At 42.2% G+C, this 27222-nt stretch overlaps 2 protein-coding genes across 2 annotated transcripts in view; one reads left to right on the top strand and one right to left on the bottom strand.

The window, feature by feature from the left end:
• Nucleotides 1–19774, top strand: part of DYNC1H1 (dynein cytoplasmic 1 heavy chain 1) — a 39905-nt gene extending 20131 nt beyond the window's left edge. Inside the window, exons 36-78 of the mRNA XM_088539645.1 lie at nucleotides 116–346; nucleotides 465–605; nucleotides 855–1088; nucleotides 1600–1806; nucleotides 1893–2014; nucleotides 2390–2555; nucleotides 2775–2938; nucleotides 3202–3331; nucleotides 3961–4094; nucleotides 4366–4480; nucleotides 4604–4765; nucleotides 4847–5061; nucleotides 5147–5351; nucleotides 5506–5679; nucleotides 5777–5896; nucleotides 6020–6140; nucleotides 6617–6812; nucleotides 7430–7547; nucleotides 7810–8025; nucleotides 8597–8809; nucleotides 8988–9115; nucleotides 9352–9505; nucleotides 10184–10330; nucleotides 10412–10562; nucleotides 10760–11013; nucleotides 11247–11381; nucleotides 11480–11574; nucleotides 11664–11838; nucleotides 11973–12048; nucleotides 13146–13306; nucleotides 13575–13686; nucleotides 13790–13850; nucleotides 14276–14399; nucleotides 14752–14865; nucleotides 15150–15320; nucleotides 15523–15740; nucleotides 15929–16032; nucleotides 16364–16575; nucleotides 16761–16914; nucleotides 17621–17763; nucleotides 18198–18366; nucleotides 18791–18918; nucleotides 19398–19774. Coding sequence (XP_088395771.1) covers nucleotides 116–346; nucleotides 465–605; nucleotides 855–1088; nucleotides 1600–1806; nucleotides 1893–2014; nucleotides 2390–2555; nucleotides 2775–2938; nucleotides 3202–3331; nucleotides 3961–4094; nucleotides 4366–4480; nucleotides 4604–4765; nucleotides 4847–5061; nucleotides 5147–5351; nucleotides 5506–5679; nucleotides 5777–5896; nucleotides 6020–6140; nucleotides 6617–6812; nucleotides 7430–7547; nucleotides 7810–8025; nucleotides 8597–8809; nucleotides 8988–9115; nucleotides 9352–9505; nucleotides 10184–10330; nucleotides 10412–10562; nucleotides 10760–11013; nucleotides 11247–11381; nucleotides 11480–11574; nucleotides 11664–11838; nucleotides 11973–12048; nucleotides 13146–13306; nucleotides 13575–13686; nucleotides 13790–13850; nucleotides 14276–14399; nucleotides 14752–14865; nucleotides 15150–15320; nucleotides 15523–15740; nucleotides 15929–16032; nucleotides 16364–16575; nucleotides 16761–16914; nucleotides 17621–17763; nucleotides 18198–18366; nucleotides 18791–18918; nucleotides 19398–19526 — 6699 coding nt within the window. The 3' untranslated portion in view covers nucleotides 19527–19774. The remainder of the gene's footprint in view (nucleotides 1–115; nucleotides 347–464; nucleotides 606–854; nucleotides 1089–1599; nucleotides 1807–1892; nucleotides 2015–2389; nucleotides 2556–2774; nucleotides 2939–3201; nucleotides 3332–3960; nucleotides 4095–4365; nucleotides 4481–4603; nucleotides 4766–4846; nucleotides 5062–5146; nucleotides 5352–5505; nucleotides 5680–5776; nucleotides 5897–6019; nucleotides 6141–6616; nucleotides 6813–7429; nucleotides 7548–7809; nucleotides 8026–8596; nucleotides 8810–8987; nucleotides 9116–9351; nucleotides 9506–10183; nucleotides 10331–10411; nucleotides 10563–10759; nucleotides 11014–11246; nucleotides 11382–11479; nucleotides 11575–11663; nucleotides 11839–11972; nucleotides 12049–13145; nucleotides 13307–13574; nucleotides 13687–13789; nucleotides 13851–14275; nucleotides 14400–14751; nucleotides 14866–15149; nucleotides 15321–15522; nucleotides 15741–15928; nucleotides 16033–16363; nucleotides 16576–16760; nucleotides 16915–17620; nucleotides 17764–18197; nucleotides 18367–18790; nucleotides 18919–19397) is intronic.
• Nucleotides 19775–22480: 2706 nt separating this feature from the next.
• LOC148595916 (uncharacterized) lies at nucleotides 22481–25749 on the bottom strand. Its single transcript, XM_088539751.1, has 5 exons — nucleotides 25314–25749; nucleotides 24964–25034; nucleotides 24378–24431; nucleotides 23185–23244; nucleotides 22481–22987 (listed from the first exon to the last, which is right to left on the bottom strand). The coding sequence occupies exons 1-5, from the start codon at nucleotides 25747–25749 to the stop codon at nucleotides 22481–22483; spliced, it is 1128 nt and encodes a 375-aa protein (XP_088395877.1).
• Between the last annotated feature and the right edge of the window lie 1473 nt (nucleotides 25750–27222).

Raw genomic sequence — 27222 nt, 5'->3', positions numbered from 1 at the left:
GAAAAGCTAACTTTTTTTTAGAATACTAAAGTATGAAGCATTTCAAACCGTAAATTACTCTTTGCTAGTAACCATATAAGAAGCAACTTTGACCAGTGTTTGTCTCCCCCAACAGATTCAAAGAGATGCTGCAACTATAATGCAGCCATATTTCACATCTAATGGCTTGGTGACTAAAGCACTTGAACATGCTTTCAAGTTGGAACATATTATGGATCTTACTCGCTTGCGCTGTCTTGGTTCTCTCTTCTCCATGTTGCATCAAGCTTGCCGCAATGTAGCCCAGTATAATGCCAATCATCCAGACTTTCCAATGCAGATAGATCAACTGGAACGTTATATCCAGGTAAATTTAACAGTAACTTCTGTACTTGGTGTGTCAGTATAGCAGCTGGATTTGATTTATTATTCATTAAGATTCATTCCATTATTATGCAAGTAATGGCTGCTTCTGCCTTCTACAGAGGTACTTGGTCTATGCGATCCTGTGGTCTCTTTCTGGAGACAGTCGCCTGAAAATGAGAGCAGAGCTGGGAGAATATATTAGGAGAATCACCACGGTGCCACTGCCGACTGCACCCAACATACCTATAATTGATTATGAGGTAAATACTTACTTGAGCTAGAAGCATTTCTGGTTTTGTGTTCTTCAAAGCTTATTTTATATTTCAGAAATCTTGAGTTTCTTATTACAGTTTCTGGATTGTCACTGAAGAGGGGTCTTAAGCTGTCTGTTTAACTACTTGCATCTAATTTAATGCCACAAAGCTCTTCTGAGATTAAAAACTATCTTTTAGCCAAGGCTGCACTGGATTTCCATTCTAAACTGCCCAATCATGTTTCTGTGTTCTTAGGTGTCCATTACAGGTGAATGGGTGCCTTGGCAATCCAAAGTTCCTCAAATTGAAGTCGAGACACACAAAGTTGCTGCTCCTGATGTTGTGGTACCAACTCTAGATACAGTTCGTCATGAAGCATTGCTGTATACTTGGCTGGCGGAACATAAACCCCTAGTGCTCTGTGGCCCGCCAGGTTCTGGGAAGACCATGACCCTCTTCAGTGCCCTCAGAGCCCTGCCTGACATGGAGGTATATATGAGTTTGGATGGGTGAATTACAGAGGAATAAGTCTCTGGCCTTCTTAAAGATTAAAGCAGCCTTGACCTAGTATTTAAGTGATTTACTAACCAGCTTTTCAGCAGAGCAAAAATAAAATATGTTAATCAGAATCTAAATTTATGGCTTAAACTCCTTACCCAGAAAGCTACTACTTTTCTCTCTAGCTTCAATAATAAAGGAGCATTTGTCCAACTGTTACCTAAAATTCTTTAATAATGTCCAAGAATAGCTCTTCTGCTTCAGTGTATTTAGGTGGAATAGCAATAATAAAACTCTGTAATGCTACATGTACAGGGCCAAGCAGGAGGGGGGTTGCTGCATGGTAGATGGAGACTGCAGAGGGAAGCATAAAGTTGTGGACTGTATCCTGGGATACCAGTGACCTACATATTTCCGCTACAAAAGTCAAGTTAAAACGGGACTTTTTGTTTCAAGCTTTAGCATATTGTAACTATTTCTTTCCTCTTTACAATTCTTTAAGGTGGTTGGACTCAACTTTTCTAGCGCTACTACTCCAGAACTGCTCCTGAAAACTTTTGATCACTATTGTGAGTACAGGCGAACACCTAATGGAGTGGTGCTGGCTCCTGTGCAGCTGGGAAAGTGGCTGGTGCTGTTCTGTGATGAAATCAACTTGCCAGATATGGATAAGTATGGCACGCAGAGAGTCATATCCTTCATTAGACAGGTTTGTTTTCCTTTGAAATCAGCTATTTCATAAGTGCTTATCTCCAGGGCAAATTAATGTTATATCAATTGGGATTTATTTTTCAGATGGTAGAACATGGAGGATTCTATCGTACATCAGACCAGACATGGGTGAAATTGGAGAGAATTCAGTTTGTTGGTGCGTGTAATCCACCTACTGATCCTGGAAGAAAACCTCTCTCACACAGGTAATGTATCTAATAAATGTCATATAGTTACAGAGGCAGGCTACAAATTGAAGAACTGGCTAAGGAGTCTGTTCCTAATACACTTGTTTAATTCCAGTTATGCCGAAACCGTGTGCTTTGGTTTCAAAGTACTAGTTGGTTCTTATCCTGCCAGTCATCCAGCAGCCCTAGTCATTATGTTTCTTAAATAATCTGTCTAAAATAGTGGGGATACCTCAGGGCATTTTGCTATCTGGCACTAAGGATCAACCAAACCAACTTTAGTTATTACTGAGAATTTTGAATTGAGCAGTGATTCAGTTTTGACAAAAGTAACTGAAATGTTGTAGATTGTTATTTTGATTTTTTGGAATATCTAATACTCTGACCTTTTAGATTTTTAAGACATGTTCCTGTGGTTTATGTGGACTATCCTGGACCAGCTTCGCTTACTCAGATATATGGAACATTCAATCGTGCAATGCTGCGGCTCATCCCATCGCTTCGCACGTATGCAGAGCCTCTCACTGCTGCTATGGTAGAATTCTACACAATGTCCCAGGTAACTCTTGAATAAAACTCCAGATTTGATTAGTCTTTCTTGCTGCTGATTCACTTCATGTTTACCTTTCACATGGGTGATGTGTGTAAGAACTAATTGTTTGTGTTGTGGTAAAGACCACTGAATGAGGATAGCGAAGCTTTATCTTACAACGCAAGGCTTGTAAAATTGTGGCAGAACTGAATTACTAATGGTAACTGATGGTAACTGAATTTTCAGGAGAGATTCACTCAAGACACACAGCCGCACTACATCTATTCACCTCGTGAAATGACTCGATGGGTGAGAGGTATATTCGAAGCACTAAGACCACTAGAAACCTTACCAGTTGAAGGCCTTATCAGGATTTGGGCCCACGAAGCATTACGTCTCTTCCAAGACAGGTAAAATAAGCATAAGATGGTAAGAAAGATGCAAATTGAGTTCTTCCCACTCATTGCCAAATTTCCTTAGAAGTTCAAACTGCAATGTGCTTAATGTTAAATAGCTGAAATACAAACTAGATTTTTTTTTCCTTCAGTTCCACTTCACACTTTTGGAAGTAGCCTCTGAGCTAACTGGAAGTGTAACAGTAGTACTGTCACATGAGGTGACTCTCCTTCTTTTACAGAGGAGTTGTACTCACTGACCTTTTATCTTTATCCAGACTTGTGGAAGATGAGGAGAGACGCTGGACTGATGAGAACATTGATATGGTTGCTCTGAAACACTTCCCCAACATCGACAAAGAAAAAGCTATGAGCAGACCAATCTTATACAGCAACTGGCTATCAAAGGTAAATGGGGAAAGGGAAAATCTGAGTGAGGCTTTGCTACTGGCTGCCACAAAGCTAGGAGGTATTTTGCCAGTGCTGCTGTTGTAAGAGCTATCACTAGCTATAAAGGCAGTATAATATATTTCTCCAGAGTAGAGAGGAAAACAATAGAGTGTTGCTGACAGCTGCTGCATATTGAATCTATTGGATAAGACAGTGATCCTTAAACAACTTTCATTGTAATTTTGGGATAGACTGTTTCTGTTAGCATGCAGATATCCTGCTGGATCAGGGCAAAGATTCATCTAGCCTGCTCTCTATCTGTGGGACCAATAGCAAATGCCCAGGAAAGACTGTTTAAAATAATTGTAGGAGAGCAGGTCTGTAGTGCTACTTCATAGCCTCTTGGGTGACTGGCAGCCCAGGCTCAACTTCATGTAGGGTTATTAGATTTAATGTTAAACCTGCTGCTGCTGTCTGTAGGACTCTAAGCTGTATACATGCAGCTGTGATAGTTAAATGCCTGAGCTTTGCTATTTAATTGCTACATTCGATGATGTTTTAGGAATTCTGCTTTTATGTAGTCTAAACACATCCCTAAGCAAATTCCCTTAATCTTAAATTCTGTACTATACCATTGACTGTTCTAGGACTATATTCCAGTGGATCAGGAAGAGCTAAGAGACTATGTGAAAGCTAGGCTGAAAGTCTTTTATGAAGAAGAACTTGATGTACCACTTGTTCTGTTCAATGAAGTCTTGGATCACGTGTTAAGAATTGACCGGTAAGTTGAGACTTAAACTGCTGTTTATATGAATGGTGTCTAAAGAGTTATTTCAAAATAGAGTAGCCTGATTCAGCCTAGATAAGAATGGAGCGGTATTCCATTTTTGTCTACAGATCATCTAGCTGCTGCCTACAGATAAAAGGATCCTAGCTGGAGAGATGTGAATTATCAGTTTTGGTGCCACCTTAGAAGTCTACATGTTGAAGAAAAAACTCCAGTTAGCTGATAGCACTGTTGATCAACCTTACTTGGTTATGTTCTTTTTCAGAATTTTCCGTCAGCCACAGGGCCACTTGCTGCTTATTGGAGTCAGTGGAGCAGGGAAAACAACCCTCTCAAGATTTGTTGCCTGGATGAACGGTTTGAGTGTCTACCAAATTAAGGTTGGCATGCTTGTTTCACTTCACAAAGACTTACTCAAAACTCATGCTTTTTAAATATTTGTCTCTAAGCAATCCCCTCAAAAGCTAACATAAATGTTAATAACCTGTGTTGAATCTTATCAGGTTCACAGAAAATATACAGGTGAAGATTTTGATGAGGATCTGAGGACAGTACTGAGACGTTCTGGCTGTAAAAATGAAAAAATAGCTTTTATAATGGATGAGTCAAATGTGCTGGATTCTGGATTCCTGGAGAGAATGAACACTCTTCTAGCCAATGGAGAGGTAAGAAGGCCTTAAGTAAGTATTTCAAGCATGTATAAGCTACAAGCATATATAAGCTACAACAAAACTCTTTTGAATTAGGTGCCTGGTCTCTTTGAAGGGGATGAATATGCCACGCTCATGACTCAGTGTAAGGAAGGGGCACAGAAAGAAGGCCTAATGTTAGATTCACATGAAGAGCTCTACAAATGGTTCACCAGCCAAGTTATTCGCAATCTCCATGTTGTGTTCACTATGAATCCATCTTCTGAGGGCCTGAAGGACAGGGCAGCGACCTCTCCTGCTCTCTTCAACAGGTAATTGCTGCATATTCAACGTACCTTACAAATACCAGTAAAATTGTTAGGTCTCTCCAACAAGCACAAATCCTTTTTACTTCAGGTGTGTCTTGAACTGGTTTGGAGACTGGTCAACTGAGGCACTATACCAGGTTGGCAAAGAGTTCACGAGCAAAATGGATCTTGAGAAACCAAATTATATTGTGCCTGACTACATGCCAGTCGTGTATGATAAGCTGCCACAACCACCATCACACAGGGAAGCTATTGTTAATAGTTGTGTGTTTGTTCATCAGACTCTTCACCAGGTGAGTTTTACTGCACTGGTTAACGTGTGTTGATCTCCAGCTTAGAATGTCAAGTGCCAGTTTAAAAAATAAATCCAGAAACAACAACAACAGAGAAAGCTTTGGCATTTGACTACGTTTAAAATCAATAATCACAGTTTCTTTATTCTTAAAGGCTAATGCTCGTCTAGCAAAGCGGGGAGGCAGAACCATGGCAATTACGCCACGCCACTACTTGGATTTCATCAACCATTATGCCAATTTGTTCAATGAGAAACGAAGTGAATTGGAGGAACAGCAAATGCATTTAAATGTCGGCCTTAGAAAAATCAAGGAAACGGTGGATCAGGTACGTCTCTTTACAACTGTGCCTTTTATAAGTCTGGCGAAGCTGCCTCGGTCGCCATGCGTAGTCTGAATTCTCCCATCTTAACGATCTATCTCAGGTGGAAGAATTACGGCGTGACCTAAGAATAAAGAGTCAGGAACTGGAAGTGAAGAATGCAGCAGCCAATGACAAGCTGAAAAAGATGGTGAAAGATCAGCAGGAAGCTGAAAAGAAAAAAGTAAGAATCTTTGTTGAATCTCTGTGAATAGTAAATGTTCTTATTGGTAAAACAGCTTGCAGAGCAAGGAACTTGAGGAAGTTCAGCTTCTGAAAAGCAGCTCTTTGTGCAATTATCTTCTAGGTCATGAGCCAGGAGATCCAGGAACAGCTGCACAAGCAGCAGGAGGTGATTGCAGACAAGCAGATGAGTGTGAAAGAAGACCTTGACAAAGTGGAGCCGGCTGTCATTGAAGCTCAGAATGGTAGGTCAGCACTTGGAAAGAGAAATCTCTGCAATAACACCTAAACCAAAGTCAATGGAACATATTTAGTGGGGTTTGAGTTGTTCCTTTCTAAAGTTTGTTGGATTATAGTTGAGATGCCTTTTTGGTTGGCTGCTTCCTGTATGGTAAACTAGCTTTAGGTATTCCATCTATATGTTCATAAAGAAGGCCCATAATCTGAATGACTCTGCTGATACCTTATTACAACATAGTTAAAGTACTTCAACAGTGAAGCTGTGCCCTCATAAAACTAAAGTTTTAAGCAGTCGTTTTTATGCATCAACATAGGCTGCAAGTTGACATTCACAGAAGCTTTCTAAAAACCCTGAATTCCTTTGAGAAGTTTGAAACTATTTTGCAGATCCAAGACACTTTAACAGGTTTTGCTAACTGTTTGTTTCCCCTCCTCTCCCCGCACTGCCATGAAAACTCATCATCTTCCTGGCCCTGATCAGCTGTGAAGTCCATCAAGAAACAGCACTTGGTAGAGGTGCGTTCTATGGCTAACCCCCCTGCCGCGGTGAAGCTGGCGTTAGAGTCCATCTGCCTGCTGCTGGGTGAAAGCACAACCGACTGGAAACAAATACGCTCCATCATTATGAGAGAGAACTTCATTCCAACCATCGTTAACTTTTCTGCTGAGGAAATCAGGTAAAATGCAAGTTTGAGTTATAAGAACAAGCTATTTACAAAGACATGGAAGGTGGTCTTGGACTTTTACTCTGTCCAAGAGTCCCCTGTCCTTCTGAGGCTACCTTATTACACTACACCATTCTGCATGTAGTGAATGTCCAGGTGGGATGGGAAACAGGCTACTGGGGAAAGGTGCATCATGCAGATTAAGACAAAGCAGGTGATTCTGGCTGACTTTGGCATAAATGCGTAGTATGTTCCTGTCAAAGCACTGTCTCTAGTTGAAAATAGTCTCGTGATAGTAACAGAGCAGGTTGCTTGGGGTCTAGGAGATCATCCAGTCTGACCTAGCTGACCCTGCTTTGTGCAAGAGTGGACTGGAGACATGCTCAGTTCGCTCACAACCTGAATTACCTATGATTTATCTAATTACTCAAGTGATTTGTGAATCACTAGGTCTAAAACTTGTTAAATGCTTTTTGATGCCCTTAAGCTTTAATTTCTGAAACAACGTCTTGAACTAATTAAAACATCCCAATTACTAGCCTGTAAAATTACTGGAAATTGTTCTTGCTAGCTGTGGAAGGTAGGCCATACAATGTACTGATCCTCTCTCTAAATCTTTTCCCTTGCAGTGATGCCATTCGGGAGAAGATGAAGAAAAACTATTTGTCAAATCCAAGTTACAACTATGAAATTGTAAACAGAGCATCACTGGCCTGTGGGCCTATGGTGAAATGGGCAATTGCACAGGTAAGGTGATGGAGTGCAACCTGAATTTGATGTCATCAGAGTCTGAAGGCTCTCAGTTTGACATTATTCAACTGAACACTGTGGACTATTTTGCTTAGAAATGATGAGTAGAAGGTTCAGGTGAATGCATATGGCAATTAATTCTTCAACAGGTTGTAAGTGGTACAGCTTGAAAAGTAGTCAGTAGTATATTCCTGAATGCTGTGGTCCTCATTAACACATTTTATTTTAGGAAGTATAACTCCCTATTTGCTGTTTACAGCTGAATTATGCTGATATGTTGAAAAGAGTAGAACCTCTACGCAATGAACTGCAGAAACTGGAGGATGATGCCAAAGACAACCAACAGAAAGCAAATGAAGTGGAACAGATGATACGTGATCTTGAGGCCAGTATTGCCCGTTACAAAGAAGAATATGCGGTACTGATTTCAGAGGCTCAAGCTATTAAGGCAGACTTGGCTGCTGTAGAAGCAAAGGTAAAACTTTAATATAAAGATAACTTCCTATTCTTTCTGTTTCAATAGTGAGAAATGGAACTGTTTTTCAAGCTTTCATTTACTGAACAAACCTGGCTGCTCTGCCAGCACACCTGGGCCATCCGTTTCATTCCTAGGTCTCATGAAGCTACGTAAGATATTGAAACCTTTCTGGAGATAGAAATACCGACTCATGTTGCCAGTTGGTCATCCAAACTGTGCACGTCAACTGTGCTGATAATACTTAGGAAGTCCTTGGAAGACAGAAATAGTCATGGATCTATTGTATTATCTTAATGGGACTTTACATTTTTAGAACTTCTCAATGTTCTTGATGTAATCATAAATGTGTTATTGACATGCTAGTATTTATGCTTTTAAACTCTTCACAGTAACAGTAGAATACCAACATAGTAAATTAACACAGAGATGAAGAAGTACAAATTTGATTCAGTTTTGAGCTTTTTGATTGGTGTTGGGCCTTGACACAATGTAACTCTCCCCAGAGACATAAAATAGTGTGATAGTGAATCATCTAATGAGACTGTGTGACCCTTGTTTTTTTTCCTAGGTAAACCGCAGTACAGCTCTTTTGAAGAGTCTCTCTGCCGAACGTGAACGATGGGAGAAGACAAGTGAAACCTTCAAGAACCAGATGTCCACTATTGCAGGAGACTGTTTACTTTCAGGAGCTTTTATCGCTTACGCTGGTTACTTTGACCAGCAGATGCGTCAGAACTTGTTCACTACGTGGTCTCACCATTTACAGCAAGCAAATATCCAGGTAATGATAAGAATACAACAGTGTGATCATAAATCAAATGACTGCAACAGTTTAAAGTTTGAGACTTCTAACTACAGAATGAAGCTTTGGCAAAGGGTATCTTGTGGAGAAGCTGCATTTGCTCAGAATGTCTTCAGCAGCTTGCTGTGGTAAATACTGATGGTGTGGTGCTTTCCAGTTCCGTACAGACATTGCAAGGACCGAGTACCTGTCCAACGCAGATGAGCGGCTTCGCTGGCAAGCAAGTTCTCTCCCTGCAGATGACCTGTGCACTGAGAATGCCATCATGCTCAAGCGATTTAATAGGTATTTCATTCTAAGATACACGATTCTAAAACAACATTTTTGCAGATAGGCTTTTGAATGTGTTAAAGAATCACGGTAACTCCTTCAAAGCACTGAGTTTCACTAGTGCAGGAGGTTTTAATGTTTGTGAAAATCCTCACAGTTGAGGCTAGTGACGCTGTCTAACTTTGCAAAACTGCTTAAAGAATGTCTGTAATCAAAACTCAAATGATGGAAGTGTTTTATTGCTAACTTAGGTATCCATTGATCATTGATCCATCTGGACAAGCTACAGAGTTTATCATGAATGAATACAAAGACCGAAAGATAACTCGTACTAGTTTCTTGGATGACGCCTTCAGGAAGAACTTGGAAAGTGCATTAAGATTTGGCAACCCGCTTCTGGTTCAGGTTAGTTGCATGATCATTTAGAAACTGCTTATAGGTCTTAAATTCTGCCCCATGTGTACTAGAAAAATTTGGAATTGTTTTGTTAGAAACATGCAAGTACCATTGTTTTCAAACCATAATTTAATGAGATGCCTAATACTTAGTAGTACATGAGGTAATAGTCCTGAGAAAACTATATACTCAGTGAGATAAGCAGTTTTCCACCATTTTACAATCAAGTGCTTTTGATTTTAAATATCTATACTTCCAGTCTATACAATGACTTAAAACCGCCATGTCTGTTGCCTTTTTTCCCCACATACAGTCTGCTCTTCTATGGAAGACATCCAAGCTAAAACAACAACTAATATCACCAGTTATCTAGAATTGAATTGACTTTGGCAGGAAGGTGTTTCAGTAGTACAAGTAGTAGTCAGTCATTCTTACAATCGCTTTCTGAGAGGGATTTAGTTTCTTAGTTGTTAAGAAACATTCAGAGTTATTAACTATTAACACAACTAGACAATTATCAGTACTGTTAACGATCTGTGTGGTTACAGCCACTGTTAGGGTCCTGTATGGTTCCAGCCCGAACTCGGGGCTGTGTAAATAAACCACAGACCTTAACTGGAAATCCCCCTGAATGTGATTCATCTGTATATAAGTCTTATTTGAATCCTAATATGTTCCTGTGTTTAGGATGTGGAGAGCTATGATCCAGTTCTGAATCCCGTTCTGAACCGTGAAGTCCGGAGAACTGGAGGCAGAGTTCTAATTACTCTGGGAGACCAAGATATTGACCTGTCACCATCCTTTGTTATCTTCCTTTCCACCAGAGATCCAACCGTAAGTAAAATTCAGAGGTATCCTGTTTGTAGAAACAGTATGTTAGAGAGCTGAAAAATATTTCTTGCGTTTCTGTGGTAGGTTGAATTTCCACCAGACCTCTGCTCTCGTGTTACATTTGTGAACTTCACAGTAACTCGCAGCAGTTTACAGAGCCAGTGTTTGAATGAGGTCCTGAAAGCTGAAAGACCAGACGTTGATGAAAAACGCTCTGACCTCCTCAAGCTTCAAGGTATGTTTCTGAAAATTAAAACAACTTTGTTCTGTTATAAAAGAATATAGTGATTTGACTTTCATACTGCTGTGGTGTATCTTTATAGCTGATGCTCTCGCTTTTTTCAGGGTGTCCAGTGAGCATACATAATTCATATAATGCAAAAAGGGTAACAGACTTGTACCATATGTAACCTAGTTTTTGTTCTAATTAAGGTGAATTTCAGCTGCGTTTGCGTCAGTTAGAAAAATCCCTGCTACAGGCGCTCAATGAGGTGAAAGGACGTATCCTGGATGATGACACCATCATTACTACTCTGGAAAACTTAAAGAAGGAAGCAGCAGAGGTCACTAGAAAAGTAGAAGAGACTGATATTGTCATGCAAGAAGTAGAGACTGTCTCCCAGCAATACTTGCCCCTTTCCACGGCATGCAGCAGTATATACTTTACCATGGAGTCACTGAAACAGGTAGGATGAGCTCTTCTGCCTACCTTCATGTAGGTGGGGGAATACTGGAGGTTCAGGAATTCCGTATTCAGGAATACTGAAGCTTCATGTATTTCTGTTCAAAGCTTAGTAATTCTGTTCAAAGCTGCGTCATACCAGCCTTGGCTGCAATGTTGCATTTTTGTGAGCAGAAGCCATTAACTATCAAACGGCAGGACTGTTCAGAAAGGAAACTGAACTCCCTTGTCTTTCAGATACATTTCCTGTACCAGTACTCCCTCCAGTTTTTCTTGGACATCTATCACAATGTCTTGTATGAGAACCCAAATCTCAAGGGAATTACAGACCATACTCAGCGTCTCTCAATCATCACGAAGGATCTCTTTCAGGTTCCGTATTTTATTTAGCAGATGTGATTCTTTAATCATTTTTAAAAGGTTAGTGTTCAGGGCTCCTTACACTGCTAACATTACTCTTCCCTTGGTAGGTGGCATTCAATAGAGTGGCACGTGGCATGCTGCATCAAGACCACATAACCTTTGCTATGTTGCTGGCCCGCATTAAACTGAAAGGCACTATTGGGTAAGTGTTTGTTTCCTCACTTCAGCTGGAAAAGTGAGAGATATCTTGAAGTCAACACCGAGCTGAAATCTTCCTTTTTTTAACATTAGGGAGCCTACATATGATGCAGAATTCCAGCACTTCTTGAGAGGGAAAGAGATAGTACTAAATACTGCATCTCTTCCCAAAATCAATGGTTTGACTGTAGAGCAGATAGAAGCAATGATGAGGTTGAGCTGCCTCCCTGCATTTAAGGACCTTGTTTCAAAGGTTCAAGCTGATGAGGTAAGTGTTGGCTAAGGTTTGTTTTTGCACTAAACCCCTACAGCACAGAGCCCTTGCAGCAGACTCTTGATGCTGTTAAAATCCAGGTCTTGCAAAACTCCAATTTCAAAATTTTGCATTTCCTTCCGATACAGCAATTCTGCATCTGGCTGGATAGCAGCTCACCAGAGCAGACTGTGCCATATCTTTGGACTGAAGAAAAACCTGCAAGTAAGTTGAATTGCACTATTGTTCACATCCATCCTACCAACTTTTAAGTACAATTGCTTAAATTTAAAGGCAATTCTAAAGTAGACTTTAAGGCCTGGGAAAAATGACAACCTTGGACTTCTGAAAGAACCTCAGTTTGCAGAAAATGCTTCTTTAAGCAACAGTCACTGCATTTAATTTTGCTCTTCATTCTATTTTCTGGTCTTCCACTGATTATTAAATGTCCATCCACGATCTCGTTAAATCACGTAATAGTTTTGATTAACCTTAGTCATTGCAAGAGTGCAACTCAGTACTCTAAAAAGCTTCAGCTTTAACTCAGGTGTTCAGAGAACAAGGTCTGTTTCTTCCTGCAATTATATCTAGGGACAAAGTCTTAATTCCTGTTACGTTGCTTCCTAGTACTAATTTGTTAAGAGTTAGCAACTTAAGGGTAACTTCAGCTCCTCCCTATGAGAGGGTAACATAAGGAAGTGTTTGCCAGGTGTGATTATCCAAGGCTTGTTGCTGTAAGTGATTTTCTAAATTAAGCATTCTAAGCTTGTATTTAGTAGCAGCTTGATAATTAACCTAGATTTTTTTAAAGTTATTTTTCTTATCTATACTAGACAAGAGTACAGTATTTCAAAGACTAACAGAAGGCTAGATTTTGAATTAGTGAAAAAGATATAAAGTGTTCCATTGTCACAGAACTTAAAATCACTTAATGGTAATTGAAAATCACTTCTTGGTTAATGGCAATGCACAATCACTTCTTGGTAAAGATTTCAGACTCTCTTTTTTTTAAGCTGTAGCATTTCAGTAGAATTCAAAAGCATCCTGTTGATGTAGACACCTAAAGGGCTTGTGACACAAGATATTGAACGGATACTTAAAACCTTGCAGCAACCAGCTGAAGACAGTAAGCTCCTTCTGCCCATCAAAGTGAAAAGGGAGTACAATCACTACATTAAAAAGCTGCAGCAGATCTTTCAAAGGGGTGTTTTTTCTCTTAACAATTGATTCTTCCAAACCAGATGAGGAATGCTGAAAGAAAAAATGGAAGAAAAGTATTGGGTGTTTCTCACCTGTCCTGCTAATGTGTGTCCCCTTCTCAGCCCCTATTGGCCAGGCTATTCATCGCTTGCTGCTGATCCAGGCCTTCCGTCCGGATCGGTTGCTGGCAATGGCACACACCTTTGTTTCCACCAATCTTGGGGAGTCTTTCATGTCCATCATGGAGCAGCCTTTGGACCTGACACACATTGTGGATACTGAGGTAAACTGACTTTTTGTGAAAAGCTGAAATCCTATGATGGACTTTGCATGAGTTCCATAGCGAGTACACTTGTTCACTGGAATATTTGCTCAGGTTATTTTTCTATGCATGGTACGAGGAATAGATCGTGTTTGTAGCAGCAGTTGCTTATGCTTGAGCAAGTTTGAGTTTACATTATGTCTTTAGATGGCAAAGGGAAGAAAGACTGAGTTTACAGCATTCTTATATTTGTGTAGTGACTTATCATTTTAAACTTCCTTGACTATAGGTGAAGCCCAATACACCTGTGTTGATGTGTTCTGTACCTGGCTACGATGCCAGTGGTCATGTGGAAGACCTGGCAGCCGAGCAGAACACACAGATTACTTCTATTGCTATTGGTAAGAGCATGCCTTATTTCATCCTCTAAGCCTAAAGGAAATGGGGAGTGGTAAGAGCTTTAGCTACCTTTTTTTTTTTTTTTTTTTTTTTTTTTTGTCTTAGGTTCTGCTGAAGGGTTTAACCAAGCAGATAAAGCAATAAACACAGCTGTGAAATCTGGAAGGTAAGTCCTGTCTCTTGTTTAGCTAGAATATTGGCTAGCAGAAAAGTAAAATCTGTAACATAGTCTGTAAATAACAGATAAAATAATGTAAATAAATATAATGTAAATAACAATTTGTAAAAAACCATGAGAATTAAAAACAGAGACTGTATACATATTTCAGTTCAGGAAAAAAAAAGAAGTGTAAGCACAGCTATTCACAGCTTGTATTTTATTTAAATCATTCCAAAAGCAAAGGCAGGTAGCATCTGCAAAACAGAAGTTAGTCCATTTACATGAGACAGCAATTGCTTCTAAATGGGAGACAGTTAAAAGAGGGAGGAAACATGTAATGTTAACATCAGAATCTACTCTATATGATAATTATGGTCAGAATCCGTAAGTTGAAAACTAAAAAGCACTTGTTCTGTTTCAAAACATCACAGATGGGTGATGCTGAAGAACGTCCACCTGGCTCCTGGCTGGCTGATGCAGCTAGAAAAGAAGCTCCATTCTCTCCAACCCCATGCATGCTTCAGGCTCTTCCTCACAATGGAGATTAACCCCAAGGTAACACCGAGCTGAGGTTTGATGCTCTGCTTTGGCAGCAGGTTTATGGAGCCAAGAATGCCCTCACAGTAATCCTGCCCTTGGGATTCCCATGATTGACTTAGCTGGACTAGAGAAAGGCTGTGTGCTTGGGAGGGCAGGTGCTGCCCTTGGAGTACTGATAACTTGATTGCACCTGAAAAATTCCTACCATTATTTTCACCACTTTACCTGCCCTCCTAAAGAGAAGCAGGACTTCACTTGCAGGCTGGTAATGGCACTTGAGACCAACGTACACTGTGCTGCTGTATGGGTTGAATTTAGTGAAGGGTAAAGGAGTTGGGTTCAAGTTTATTGATCTTTGGTCTTTCAGGTGCCAGTGAATTTGTTACGTGCTGGCCGGATCTTTGTGTTTGAACCTCCTCCGGGCGTAAAGGCAAACATGCTGCGAACCTTCAGCAGCATTCCGGTTTCCAGAATGTGCAAGGTAAGGCTGAGGCTGGTATGGCTGAAGGGAACTAGCTGGATGTGTTCGCGAAGGTCTTGGTTTAGAAAGATGTTTTGAATATTCAACTGCTGACACCCGCATAGCATGTTCTGTCCTCAAATTAGTGAAGAAGTAGTTGTACCTTCTAGTGATAGGACGCATTCAGTTCGGTGGTGACCTGTTGTTAGGGCTGACATTTTCTAGATGTTTAGCAGACTTTAATATTAACAATGTACTTAAGTAATAAGTGTTTTTTTTTTTTCCTCCTCTCTCCCACATTGTAGTCTCCAAATGAGCGTGCTCGTTTATATTTCCTTCTTGCCTGGTTCCATGCCATTATCCAAGAGCGTTTGCGCTATGCTCCCTTGGGTTGGTCCAAGAAGTATGAATTTGGAGAATCTGACCTGAGATCTGCCTGTGACACGGTAGATACATGGCTGGATGATACAGCAAAGGCAAGTAGTCTTGTGTACTTAACTAATACTTAGTATTACCTTTACTTAAGATCTCCAGAGAAGACAGTTTCTTCTAGAAACATTTAGTAACTTTCGCAAGTTGGTCAAAATAATTGGATGGCAATTTAACTTTGGTAGTTTTTAATCAGAAAGGAGGTGAAAGGAATGGTTTCCTGCTAATTGAACTGCATTTTACTCATAGGGCCGTCAAAACATTTCACCTGACAAAATCCCCTGGTCTGCATTAAAGACACTGATGGCACAGTCCATCTATGGAGGTCGCATCGATAACGAATTTGATCAGCGGTTGTTGAACACTTTCTTGGAACGCCTCTTTACTACTTTAAGTTTTGATAGTGAATTCAAACTGGCTTGCAAAGTTGATGGACACAAAGATATTCAGATGCCAGATGGAATCAGGTATCTTTTTCATATTTTCCTAAGGCTGTTCTTAGAAAACAGTAAAAGAAAAAATCCTACCCACTTAGAACCTAAACTGTATCTCTGTGCTGGAATTCAGCTGTGCAAGAATTGATCTCAGGCAAAGAATTACCTTGCCATTCTGATCGGGTGAACTTGCTAATAAATGTCCAAATTCCAACTCCTAGGCGTGAAGAATTCGTTCAGTGGGTTGAGATGCTGCCAGATACACAGACGCCATCATGGCTCGGCCTACCAAATAACGCAGAGAAAGTTCTTCTCACCACACAAGGTAAAACCAGATCGTAGCCTGGCTACGTGTTCATCACATGAGGTTTCGTTAAGATTAAAAAACAGACGAGGCATTAAATCCTGCTAAAGAATTGATAGTTCCCTCAACATGCTTGGTTTAGCCTCTGCCAAGTAAGCCCCTAGCCTGCCCAGAGCTTTGTGTTCAGGATGTGGTTACAATCAGCCTTCTGGGCGTCAAGCTCCTCTCCTGGTGCTGGAAAGTTTTTGTAGCTCCAGACCTTCTCGCAGTTGGACATTTTGGGTCTAGACTGGGTCTTGCATGTGCTCATGTGATCCCAGTGCTCTGGCTAACAGCTTATCTTCTGCTTTAGGCATAGATATGATTAGTAAAATGCTGAAAATGCAGATGCTAGAGGATGAGGATGACCTAGCCTATGCAGAAACTGAGAAGAAGGCAAGAACTGATTCCACATCTGACGGTCGCCCAGCCTGGATGAGAACCTTGCATACCACAGCTTCCAACTGGCTTCACCTCATCCCACAAACTCTCCATCATTTGAAGCGGACTGTGGAAAACATTAAGGTAAGAACCAAGTTTTGTCTAACGTGGACTTGTTAAGTGCCAAGTTCCAGTGCATTGGAGCAAGTGCCTTGTGATTACAAGCATCAATGAAGCTGCTCTGGGTAGCTTTTTGTAGCAGGATGATGTCTTTTAGCAAGAAGCTTGTACTGTGGCCTGCAGCTTACTTTGGTTGTTCTGCAAATCAGGATCCGTTGTTCCGCTTCTTTGAGAGAGAAGTGAAAATGGGAGCTAAGCTGCTTCAGGACGTCCGTCAGGACCTTGCCGATGTGGTTCAAGTATGCGAAGGAAAAAAGAAGCAAACCAACTACTTACGTACACTTATAAATGAACTGGTGAAAGGTAAAGGAATGCAGACCAGCACCTCTCCTTGTTCCGTTTACCTCTAGCACTCTGAAAACTAAAGGCTCTTATATTTACTAGCTTAAGCCAGAAAATATGAGTTGGCTTTACCATTTGAGAACAGCAACCTTTTTGAGTCAAATCTAAGAAAAATCCAGATGATTTGGTTTAGGATTTCAAGTTGTGGTAGATATTACACTTGTTTATATTGTTTAAGTCAGCAGAAAGCTAATCACAAGGTATCACAAAGCAAATGATATCAAATCTAGCAAATACCTGAGTTTTGTAAATTTTGCTATATCAAGACCATAGTTAAATGAGGAGCTTTTTATATATAGAAGGAATTTTGTACAGACACCCATTTCCTAGTAACATTAAGATCTGCTCTTAATAAATACCATTCTGAAGCCACCTTTGAACAAAATATATTCTAAAACATTAACTTGACCCCTTTCTAAAGGGCTCAAACCTGCAAATAAACTTGAAGGTCAGTTATAGCAGCATTCAGTTGTGTTTAACTGATGTTGTTAAAGGGTTTTTATAACTGGCTGGCATTTTATATAAATACTAAACCTGGGCTTTGCAATACTGAAAAGTGCTTTCACTTATTGAGAAGGTTTTTATAACATATCCTTGTCTAAGATGGAAATGGCTATTGAGAGGAATGAATGCTAACGACACATGACTTTGATTGTGTTTTGTATAGGTATTTTGCCTCGTAGCTGGTCTCATTACACAGTGCCAGCTGGAATGACTGTTATCCAGTGGGTGTCTGACTTCAGCGAGCGCATTAAGCAACTGCAGAATATTTCCCAGGCTGCTGCTTCTGGTGGAGCAAAAGAACTAAAGGTACCGTGAACTGAGTTCACTTGGAGGTCCTGCTTGAGTTCACATGGGCTTGTATAACTGCTTTAAGGGGTCTTCATAGCAAAGACTTCTACAGAGTTCCTCTGGCAAAGTTGCTTTAATCAGAGTTCTCTGAACAGTCTCTGTCAGGACTGTGGAGTCTCTCCTGAGCACTGAAGCTCTTGAAGCAGGCTAAGAGGTCATGTGCACAGAGGGAAACTTAGTAGTTTAAAATGGCGGAATGGCCCTGGAGGGAAAAGCAGTTTAGCAACGGGGACACATACTGACAGCAACAGGAAACATTTTTGTGCAAACTTAGATTTCTGAAGTACTGTTAGAAGTTAAACTAATGCAGACCGTATCTGGAAGCTGCAGCCACTCAGCTAAAGCAGCTGACAATTCTTTATTCTTTTTTCTCTGCCTCCACTTTGAATCAGAACATCCACGTGTGCTTGGGTGGCCTGTTTGTACCAGAGGCCTATATTACTGCCACGAGGCAGTACGTCGCCCAGGCCAACAGCTGGTCCCTTGAAGAACTCTGCCTCGAGGTCAACGTCACAACGACACAGAACGCCGTGCTGGATGCGTGCAGCTTTGGCGTCACAGGTAAAGTTGTGGTGCAAAGAAGTGAGTTGTTGCTCTAAAGCACTTTCAGAAATCCCTGCTGTTAAGATGGACAGGATTAACTGAGAAATATTGCCTCTTTGGAAAAGGGCAGACTCTTTCTAAGTTGTTTTAAATTAGTTTGATATTAGTTAGTAGGGAAGTACTGGTAATGCTAACAAAGCAAGCTCCAGAGTCAATCAGCACAGATGTAAGCCATACTGGACAGTGCATCTGCAAACTTCTGTTTTAGGACATCAAATACCTTGTCTCCCACTTAGTGAGCTTAGACAGCAGTAATCCTGACTGGCAGATTCCCAATTTGGATGGGTAACATTATTAACTCAGTTAATGACTGCCACCACGGTGACTTGCTTTGCCTGAACGTGTGGAAGTTCTTAAAACTAAAGCATATTTTGATTTATAGGCCTAAAGCTTCAGGGAGCGACCTGCAGTAATAACAAGCTGTCTCTTTCAAATGCTATTTCAACTGTACTGCCCATAACGCAGCTGCGCTGGATCAAGCAGACAAATGCTGATAAAAAAGCAAACGTGGTAAGTGCTGCGACACTGAACAGACAAAACAAAAGAAGTCTCCTGGAAAAGCCAAGCATAAGGGTGGGGGACTCTGGTTGGTTTTTGATTCCCTGCTGTGTTTGCAGCTACTTTCTCTTGTCTGTCACCACAAAATTGTTCATTTCTGCTGTTCTCAGGGCAAAGAGATGGTTGAATTCTAGACTTAGCTGCAAACAGACACAGTATTGATTAGGATTTCTTGCCTTTTTAGTTAAGTAAGAAGGAGAGGTATCCAATAATACTCATATTACTATGCCCAAAACTTGAAGTTTGTATCTAGAAACCAAGCTCTGCTTTAAGAAACTTACTGGGCCCTTTTGCAGTAGGCGCTTCTCCTTTGGGTGTTGAATTACCTGAACACAATTCCTACCCTATAAACACCACCTCATGCTATCGGGGCCTCTTGCTCTTTTCAGCTACCTCCCATAACCTTTCTTCTATCCATGTGTTTTTTCCAGGTCACACTACCCGTTTATCTGAACTTCACTCGTGCTGACCTGATTTTCACAGTTGACTTTGAAATAGCGACCAAGGAAGATCCTCGTAGCTTCTACGAACGCGGGGTTGCAGTTCTCTGCACGGAGTAGCCAGATTAGTTTTGTAACTCGTAATATTGTAGTAATTGTCAGTCTCTGTAGTCTCCAGTACTGTGGATATGATACAGTTAGGTTGACAGGTGGATTTGTGTAAAGTTGAATAGCAAGAAAGAGAAGCGTAGTGAAAAATCTGATAGATTAAACTTGTTCGAAGGAAAATTGGATGAGGTTTCTGGATGGCTCTTTGCATGTGTTATATTTGATGGATCATATTACCTAAAATAAAATCTATAGCAACACTATGTGACTGTTTCTTTGCACAGTTTAGCAGCTCATTCAGCCAATTCCAACTAGCAACAATCTTTTATCTAAAGGGAAGAGGAAGAATCTTGAAGCAGCCTTTACCAGGACGTAAAGTATCAACTGACTTGTTACAAAGTCAGAATGATATTGAATTAATGGAACAGGCTTTAGTTGGGATTTCTTGTCATAGTTAACAGCCAGGTGCTGAAGTATAGAAGAATAAAACAAAAGCAAGTTCCTGCTTGACACCAGCTGCATACACACGACTGCTGAGCGAGTGCAGCTCAGAAGCTAGAGCATCCCTAAGGAGACTGTTTTATGATATCTAACAGAGGATTTTTTTTTCCTACAATTATTTTAGGGTACCCTAAGGCTTCAGTTTGAGCTGAGGGGGATGTCTAATGGGAATTGGTATTTTCCTGGCACTTCTGACTACCTTGTGCAGTACGAAGAGCTACCAACCAGCCCAGCCTGGCTCTCCCCAGGCTCACTCCAACTGTGCTGCACAGGAATGGAGACACCCTCCAGGATTGTAATGGCTAAAATTTTCATGTATTTAAGCTAATAGAACTTAAATTAACTAATAGTACACTCTAAAAAAAAACACTGTAACTGCTGCCTTCTGCAGAGCAGCTATTAGCATCTCTTTTAAACTTCAGCTGAAGCTCCATCATCCAGCTCAGCGCCTGGGGCTGTGGTAACAGCTTGCTGCTACCATAAGGCTCAGAGATGGTGCCTGACAACTTCATCCATTTGAAAATACTAGTGATGAGATTCAGCCTGACTTAAATGTGCTCTCTACTTGGTAGAACAAAGAAACCAACTACTTACCTACACAAAAAAATGAACCACATACATAAATACTAGATTCAGCTCTCTCTAAGGTTAACTTGTTTCCATTACTGAAACGTTTTTGGTTCAGGTGTTACTGAAGTTAGATTCACAGACTGAACAAGCAGGATTGAGTAAATGCTGGCCCCTGTGACTGACTCCTGCTTATTTCTGTCCTGAATTTTCCCTGTATTATTTTTATACTGTTTATCTCAATAGACAGAGTAACAAAACTGATATAAAGATGCCTCCTAGTAAGCTCAGGGCTCTCTTGGTTTAGCTGTTTGGGTTTATTTCAGATGAGGTGGTAAAAGACCATCCCCCTGCACAAGCAGCTAAAGCTCAATGTGATGCCGCTTCCTTGACAAGCGGTGAACAGGCTCTAGAGCAATGCAAGATTTTAAAAATCAGAATCATAGAATGCTTAAGGTTGGAAGGGACCTCTAGAGATCATCTAGTCCAAACCCCCTGCACGTGCAGGGTCACCTAGAGCACGTGGCACAGGACTGCGTCCAAGCGGGTTTTGAAGATCTCCAGAGAAGGAGACTCCACAACCTCTCTGGGCAGCCTGTTCCAGTGCTCTGTCACCCTCACTGTTAAGAAATTTTTCCTTAAGTCCCTGTGGAACTTCTGATGCTTTAAATGATGTTTTCCCTTTTCACAGCTATTAATGCACAGGCTAATTCTAGGCAGAACTGTGATTCCGCTGTACTGTTTGTGGGCAGTTACCAGGGTTCTTTTGCAGTGTCTCACCCCTGTCTTCAGTAGTGGAAGATTGTGTTTCCCATGTATGACATGGCTAAACACTAGTTCCAACTTAACATTACTTAGTTTCTGAGTTGATTAAGAACTACCTGCTTCTCAGCTGGGCAAGAAGCTTCCATAACAAAACAGATAGAGACATGTTGGTATAGTGTAAGCTAGGAGTTTAGTAGTACTGTAAGTGCCTTGCCATCTTTATTAGTATTTAAAGAAGACAATTACGTATCTCTGTCATACAGAGGCCAGGGCTGTACAAACCCATTCCAGACAAGCAGTTTACTCTTGTAAAGAGCAGGTGCCCTTCCCCATGCAGCAGACCATCCCAGCTCTCTGGTGAACTTTATTATTTCTTACTATTTTTGTTGACCACCTGCTCTTCCCTCAGTTCTTGCAGGGTTGTTCTCCTCAAGGATAGCCAACACCGTTAGCTAGTGCATTAGATGGTACATTATAAATTCCAAGGAGTAGATGGACTGAGAATCTCTGCTTTGCCAGAACACATCTGCTAACAGTACAAGTTGTGAAGGAGGGAAGGGGAAGAAAACCAGATTGTCCTAGTTCAGCAGTGCAATTTAATGGCATGTAGTCAGACCTCTGGGGTCATTTATGATGCCACTACTTTGTGCCTGTCAGACAAATGAAGAACTCAGTGCAGTCAAGCAGCTGAGGGGCAGGGTTCAGAAAATATACAATAAAATAGAAAGCTGAAACTATTGAAAATTAATTGCAGCCCTTCAGTCGTCCTTCCTCCCCAGCACACCCTTCTAAGTCAGACTTGTGGAAATTGTACCAAAATAAAAGAGGTGCAACCAGGCGCTATGAAAATCTGGTGCTTCATGAAGCATAGACATCAAAGCAGCATTTGCACACTAAGCTTAGCTATGGCTTTGGGGAGACACCTTGGCTGAGTTCCCACTTAAAAATCACCCCGAAAGGTCATGTAGTTGAATCCATCTTTTCGCATGGACAGCAACACAGTGCAGCTACGTTTGTATCAGACTTGAGCTAGTTGGTGTAAAGCTCGTGCAGATGCTGTCGGCAAAAGAAGAGCTGTAAGTGCTTCACTCTCTAGAATGGTTTTGCCTGCTCTGGTTTATTCCTACCTCAGATTAGGTTGCACGCAATTTCTTCCGTTGTTTTTCACCAGCACCTTCTGGCATGGGAAGCCCTTGTTTTCTTTTACTTAGTGGTTCCTTGCACGCTGTGTCACAGGTATCCGCCTGCATGGGCTGCAAGGCACCGGGCTCTGCGCGGGCTGCAGGATCTTCGCTCCTTGGGGAGCAGTGCATTGGGGTCAGCCACATGGAGCCAAGTGCCTCTGTGGCTCTAGTCAGTTCACAGGGTTGTAGGGGGTTCCTTGGCAATTCCTTCTCTTGGCTGGGAAGTTCCATAGACGCGTGGCAGGCATTTAGGTTCTGGACATGACTTTCTGCTTCCCGGCAGCACCAGTGTGAAGGTTGAGAGAAAAGCCCTCCCAAAGGCTCCGCATCCTCCATGGCCGCTGCCTTTGGAGATCTGCCCACCCCACGTGTGGCTCTGACTGGATGGGGAGAATTCAAGCTGCAGTCAGAGTGAATGGCTGCATCTTCTGAGTCTCCATCGTAAGGATCTAAAAACTAAAATAAAGGTCCCACTAAACAGCATGGATGACTATGTGTCTGCAGATGGTATCCAATGAAGCTAAAGCCCCCCCTAAGACAGACTTACTATTTAAGCCTTGTTTATCCACACACACACACCAACTACCCAAAAATTAAAATACCAAGTGGGTGAGAAGCAGGCAGCTAAAGAATCACTGAAGGTCACAACCTACTTGCTGCCCCTTTGCATTCCTTGACTTCTTGAGTCCTCCAGCAAGCGGGCTAGGCACAACCTGTTCAAGAGAAGTGCAGACAGGCTTGTAACACATCTTCCTGCTAAGTGCTGATTATTTAAAGGAAAACCAGAGCCTACAAGGTCCTGGAGGAGAAAGACACAGATTGGCCCCTTGCTAAAAGGTGGTAGAAACAGGTATCAGGCAGGCTTGTTTTTAAGGCCTGTATTCCTTAGAACAGAGGAGCAAGAGCAGCTGTTTTAACTGCTCCAGTACATGGGACAAGACTACAAAGAGACTGATGTATATTTGTATACCTGATAACCAGAGACATGAATTAGCAATAGAGATGACGTGATTGAGAGGTTAGAGCGCTTTCCCCTAAAATGAAATCACATTTTCTTATTTTATTGAAGGCGAATTTCAGCATATCCCTATATTAGGCATTCAGTGACTACAGGCACCCCAGCAGGAGCAGTGTGGGTCAGCAGAGCTGCTATCTGCATAGAGTTGAGACTAGCACTGTGCTTGTTCTTGGCATAATGCCTCAAGTGATATTGCTGGAAGCGCAGTTTAGGTGTCCAGGTACATAAGCAGACCACTCAAACACAAGACCCGAGTCCACAGCAGTTACTATTTCGCTGCATTGCCCTGTATCCTGCCTCTGCATGATGCACATAGGAGACAAACACATCAGCTTCACTAGAACTTAGCTACAAGTAAGAATGGAAAAAGTAAGCTCAAGAATTCAAATCTTGTACCTCCCTTAATGCTTATAGTCTGGGTCTATGTAAAGGACAAAACAGATTTAAAACATACGTGCACAAACACAGAAGTACCCAGCAGAAGCCATACAGGTAGTGAAGCCATTTTAAAGGCACAAGAGGCAACAGGGAGTGCAAATCACTGCTCTTTAAGGAGGAGCCACCTCAACCCTGCAGAGAAGCAGCTGGAGCTGCAGCTCTCAGCCCCGGCTGCTTTCCGTGGAGAAAAAGGCAGCCGAGTTCATCCATGCAGCACTGCAGGAACCCGGCTGCACCAGAGCTCAACTGCTGCAAGTCAAACACCTGCCCAGAGACAACCCAGGTCTTTTTAGGAAAACGTCGCCACACACGGGGCCACTTTGCTGCCTGAGGCACTGGAACTTCCCTGCCCTCCCGCGCTGCCCAGGGGTTCAGGGCAACAGGCCTTACCTCAGCACCGGACTCAGAGTCAGACTCTGTGCTTGACTCCACTACGCACTTCTGCTGCGGGGGGAGAAGGAAAGAATCACCAATCCGTAAGAAGTCTGTTCCAGCTCAAATCCGTGGTGACAGGCAGGAATAAATAAGAATCTCCCTTATTCCCCCTCCCTCCTCTGAGGACACAGAATAGTGGGGAGCTATTCAGAAGCTATAAATCATTTATTCCAGCTTTGAGAAAAGCTTTGCAGAAATGCCTTTTGAACTGCATTGATTTTTATACTAAAATTGTACATCTCAGAAACATAATTGCAGATAAAGCACTAAAGCTGCACCCTTGGTTTTCTCAGCATCTTGCTACAGAGATCTTACAAGCAACAGAAAAAAAAATCTGGAGGTGGTAGCAGAGGAATAGAACAACCTTCCTCTTTTCTTTCTTTGCAGGTGATGCCAATTGAAAGAATTTACTCACATATGCTCCTCATGGTGTTTTCCACCACCATTTGCTAATAACAACCCAGTTAACCCTTTCTAAACTGTGCTTGAACATGGAGATACAGTAGAAGCAATTAGGAAAAGAAAAACTTCAAAAAGTTACCATGTATTTATGTGCCAGCTTTTCTATGCAGTCTGCATTTTTAACAGTATCCTTCATTTCCTGATCATCTACTAAAACAGAAAGAGGGTAGGAAAGTACGTTAGAGACACTGCCCCATGGATAAACTACCCAGACACAGGAGCAAGCCCTATATTAGCAAGGCTTGTTAATCCTCCACAGAGTCTGTGGTAAGATTCTGGTTAAAAACAAAGCAAAAAATAAATAAAAAAATAAAAGCCTCCCCTCTCCTGCTGCGACAATGACCCAATTCACAGTCATTTGTGCAGTAAGAGAAAGAAAGAGCCATTTAAAGAAAAAGCTCCTGTTCTGCAGAGCTGCCTTTGAGGCGCCGCAAGTCTTGGGAAGCCCCGTGGCCCTCAGGATGTCCAGCCAGGCCGGCCCCGGGTAGGAGGGTGCGGAGCTGCCCGGAGAGCCGCCCACGCCCCCGGCCCCATCACACTCCCCACACCGGCGCTTCCGCGGCTGCCATCCTGCTCCACAGCCGTGGCCTCCGCCGCCTCCGCCCTCCTGCCGCACCTGCGGCTCCCCAGATTTTGCCCCCAAAAGACAAGAGGTAGGTAGGGAAGCGAAGAACAAGAGGGCTTGGGAAAGGGTCCTGTGTTCCTGCTGGAGGCCCCAGGCTGCTCTCCCCAGGTGCTCCCGAGAGCAGATAGCACCAAGACTCACTGCTCCCACCAGCCACAGATTCGTTTTCCACAGCCCCACTTCACTCCCAGTCTCCAGACCGATGGAAAATGTTCCGATTCTCTCCCCATTGCTGTACATCACTCCCCTTCCCTGGAACCTTCCTCACAGAAAATGACCAGAGTCATTAAAATAAACATTTTAGATGCTTTACCAAATGGGACCAAGGAAAGTCTCCTTGACCAGAGGAAAGTCTCCCTCTTTGATTTAGGGTACTCGAGGATCTTTCCTCCTTCATTTGTGGGCTTTATGTTCTGTGCTTTTGGATCAATAGTTTGGGTTTGATACCCGCTGCTTTCTAAGCATGCCTCTTAGATTGGAAGCAAATATCATATATGATTTAAATGACTTATTATGTGCTGTCAACCTTCCTTATTAACACTTACTAGGAACTGCAGTTTTGCTGCTTTTAAATACATGGAAGAGTATTTTTTTCAGATTTATATAAGTACAACTCAGAAGCACGGTCTCTTAACAAACACTCAACACTTGCACTGCTGAAGGCTATGAAGGCTACTCCACTATTCCTCTTCCTTTCCCTCTTTCAGGAAGGACGCTAAGCTAATTAGAAGCTAACTATGTTTTTACTTTTTCGAAACAAATGAAAAGTTCTTCCCATTATTTCCTTCTTTAATAGCTACCTTCCTTACCTGTTCCTGTACAAAGAAGATACTGCTATGTAAGGTCAATTTGAAAATGAACCTTGAAGTGTCAGCGAGCCAAGAGCCTCAGCCTAGCACCGGTGGCTGGTTGTCACTGACAGGCACAGGGAAGGGGTCCCTACAGAGCTGAGAGCAGGAGCAGCCCACGGGCATGGGGCACCATCCACCTCCTTCCTCCCCTGGCCAAGCTGCACCCACCACCCACAGACCCCCAGTTTCCATGTTCTTACCTTCTGCTCCCAGGCAAGCACCACCACGACAGTCACTTCCTCGCTTTGGCTTCTCCAGCTGCTTTCACAACAAAACAGAAACCAGTCAGAAAACTTGTACTATTCCCCCCGTTCCCCTCAGGGGGAGGCTGAGAGGAACCAGCTGGGCTGGTGCCTGCAGCACCAGCTGATTTGAATGAGCATGGACAGCCCTTAATGACTCCAGGGCTCTGAGTTATTTCTCCCCTAAAGCCTACTCAAAATTAGCTACCAAACCCTTACAAGCAACAGATGTCAGGGCATTGCCTGGAGAATTGGTGATAAACTGTTAGTTTGTGCAGGATTACAGGTGAAATTGTGAGTATAGCACTGGCACCAGGGCTCTGTCCCAGCTACTGCTGCCGGCACCAACCCCTGTGGGGCTGGTCACTGGATCACCAAGGAAGATCTTGTGTTTCTCACGACCAAAGAGCTCCCACACTGGCAGTGTGACTGCCAGCACAGTTTTCTGCTGTACCTTGTTGGTGTACCTGTTGATGCAGCAGCATCTTGGTTATGTCCCATGTGTTAGACAGATGGCTATGAGAACTCTTCTCACATCAAATACCAGGGAGATTTCCTGGTGGATGCCGTTCATCTCAGTCAGATGGAGACAGGCTCTGCACGCCAGCTCCACGGCCTGG

This window comes from Tinamus guttatus, unplaced genomic scaffold (assembly GCF_059628265.1).
Source record: "Tinamus guttatus ecotype Peru unplaced genomic scaffold, ASM5962826v1 Tinamus_guttatus_pri_ptg000048l, whole genome shotgun sequence".
In the NCBI taxonomy this organism is placed as follows: domain Eukaryota; kingdom Metazoa; phylum Chordata; class Aves; order Tinamiformes; family Tinamidae; genus Tinamus; species Tinamus guttatus.
This window is presented reverse-complemented; position numbering and strand designations above follow the sequence as displayed.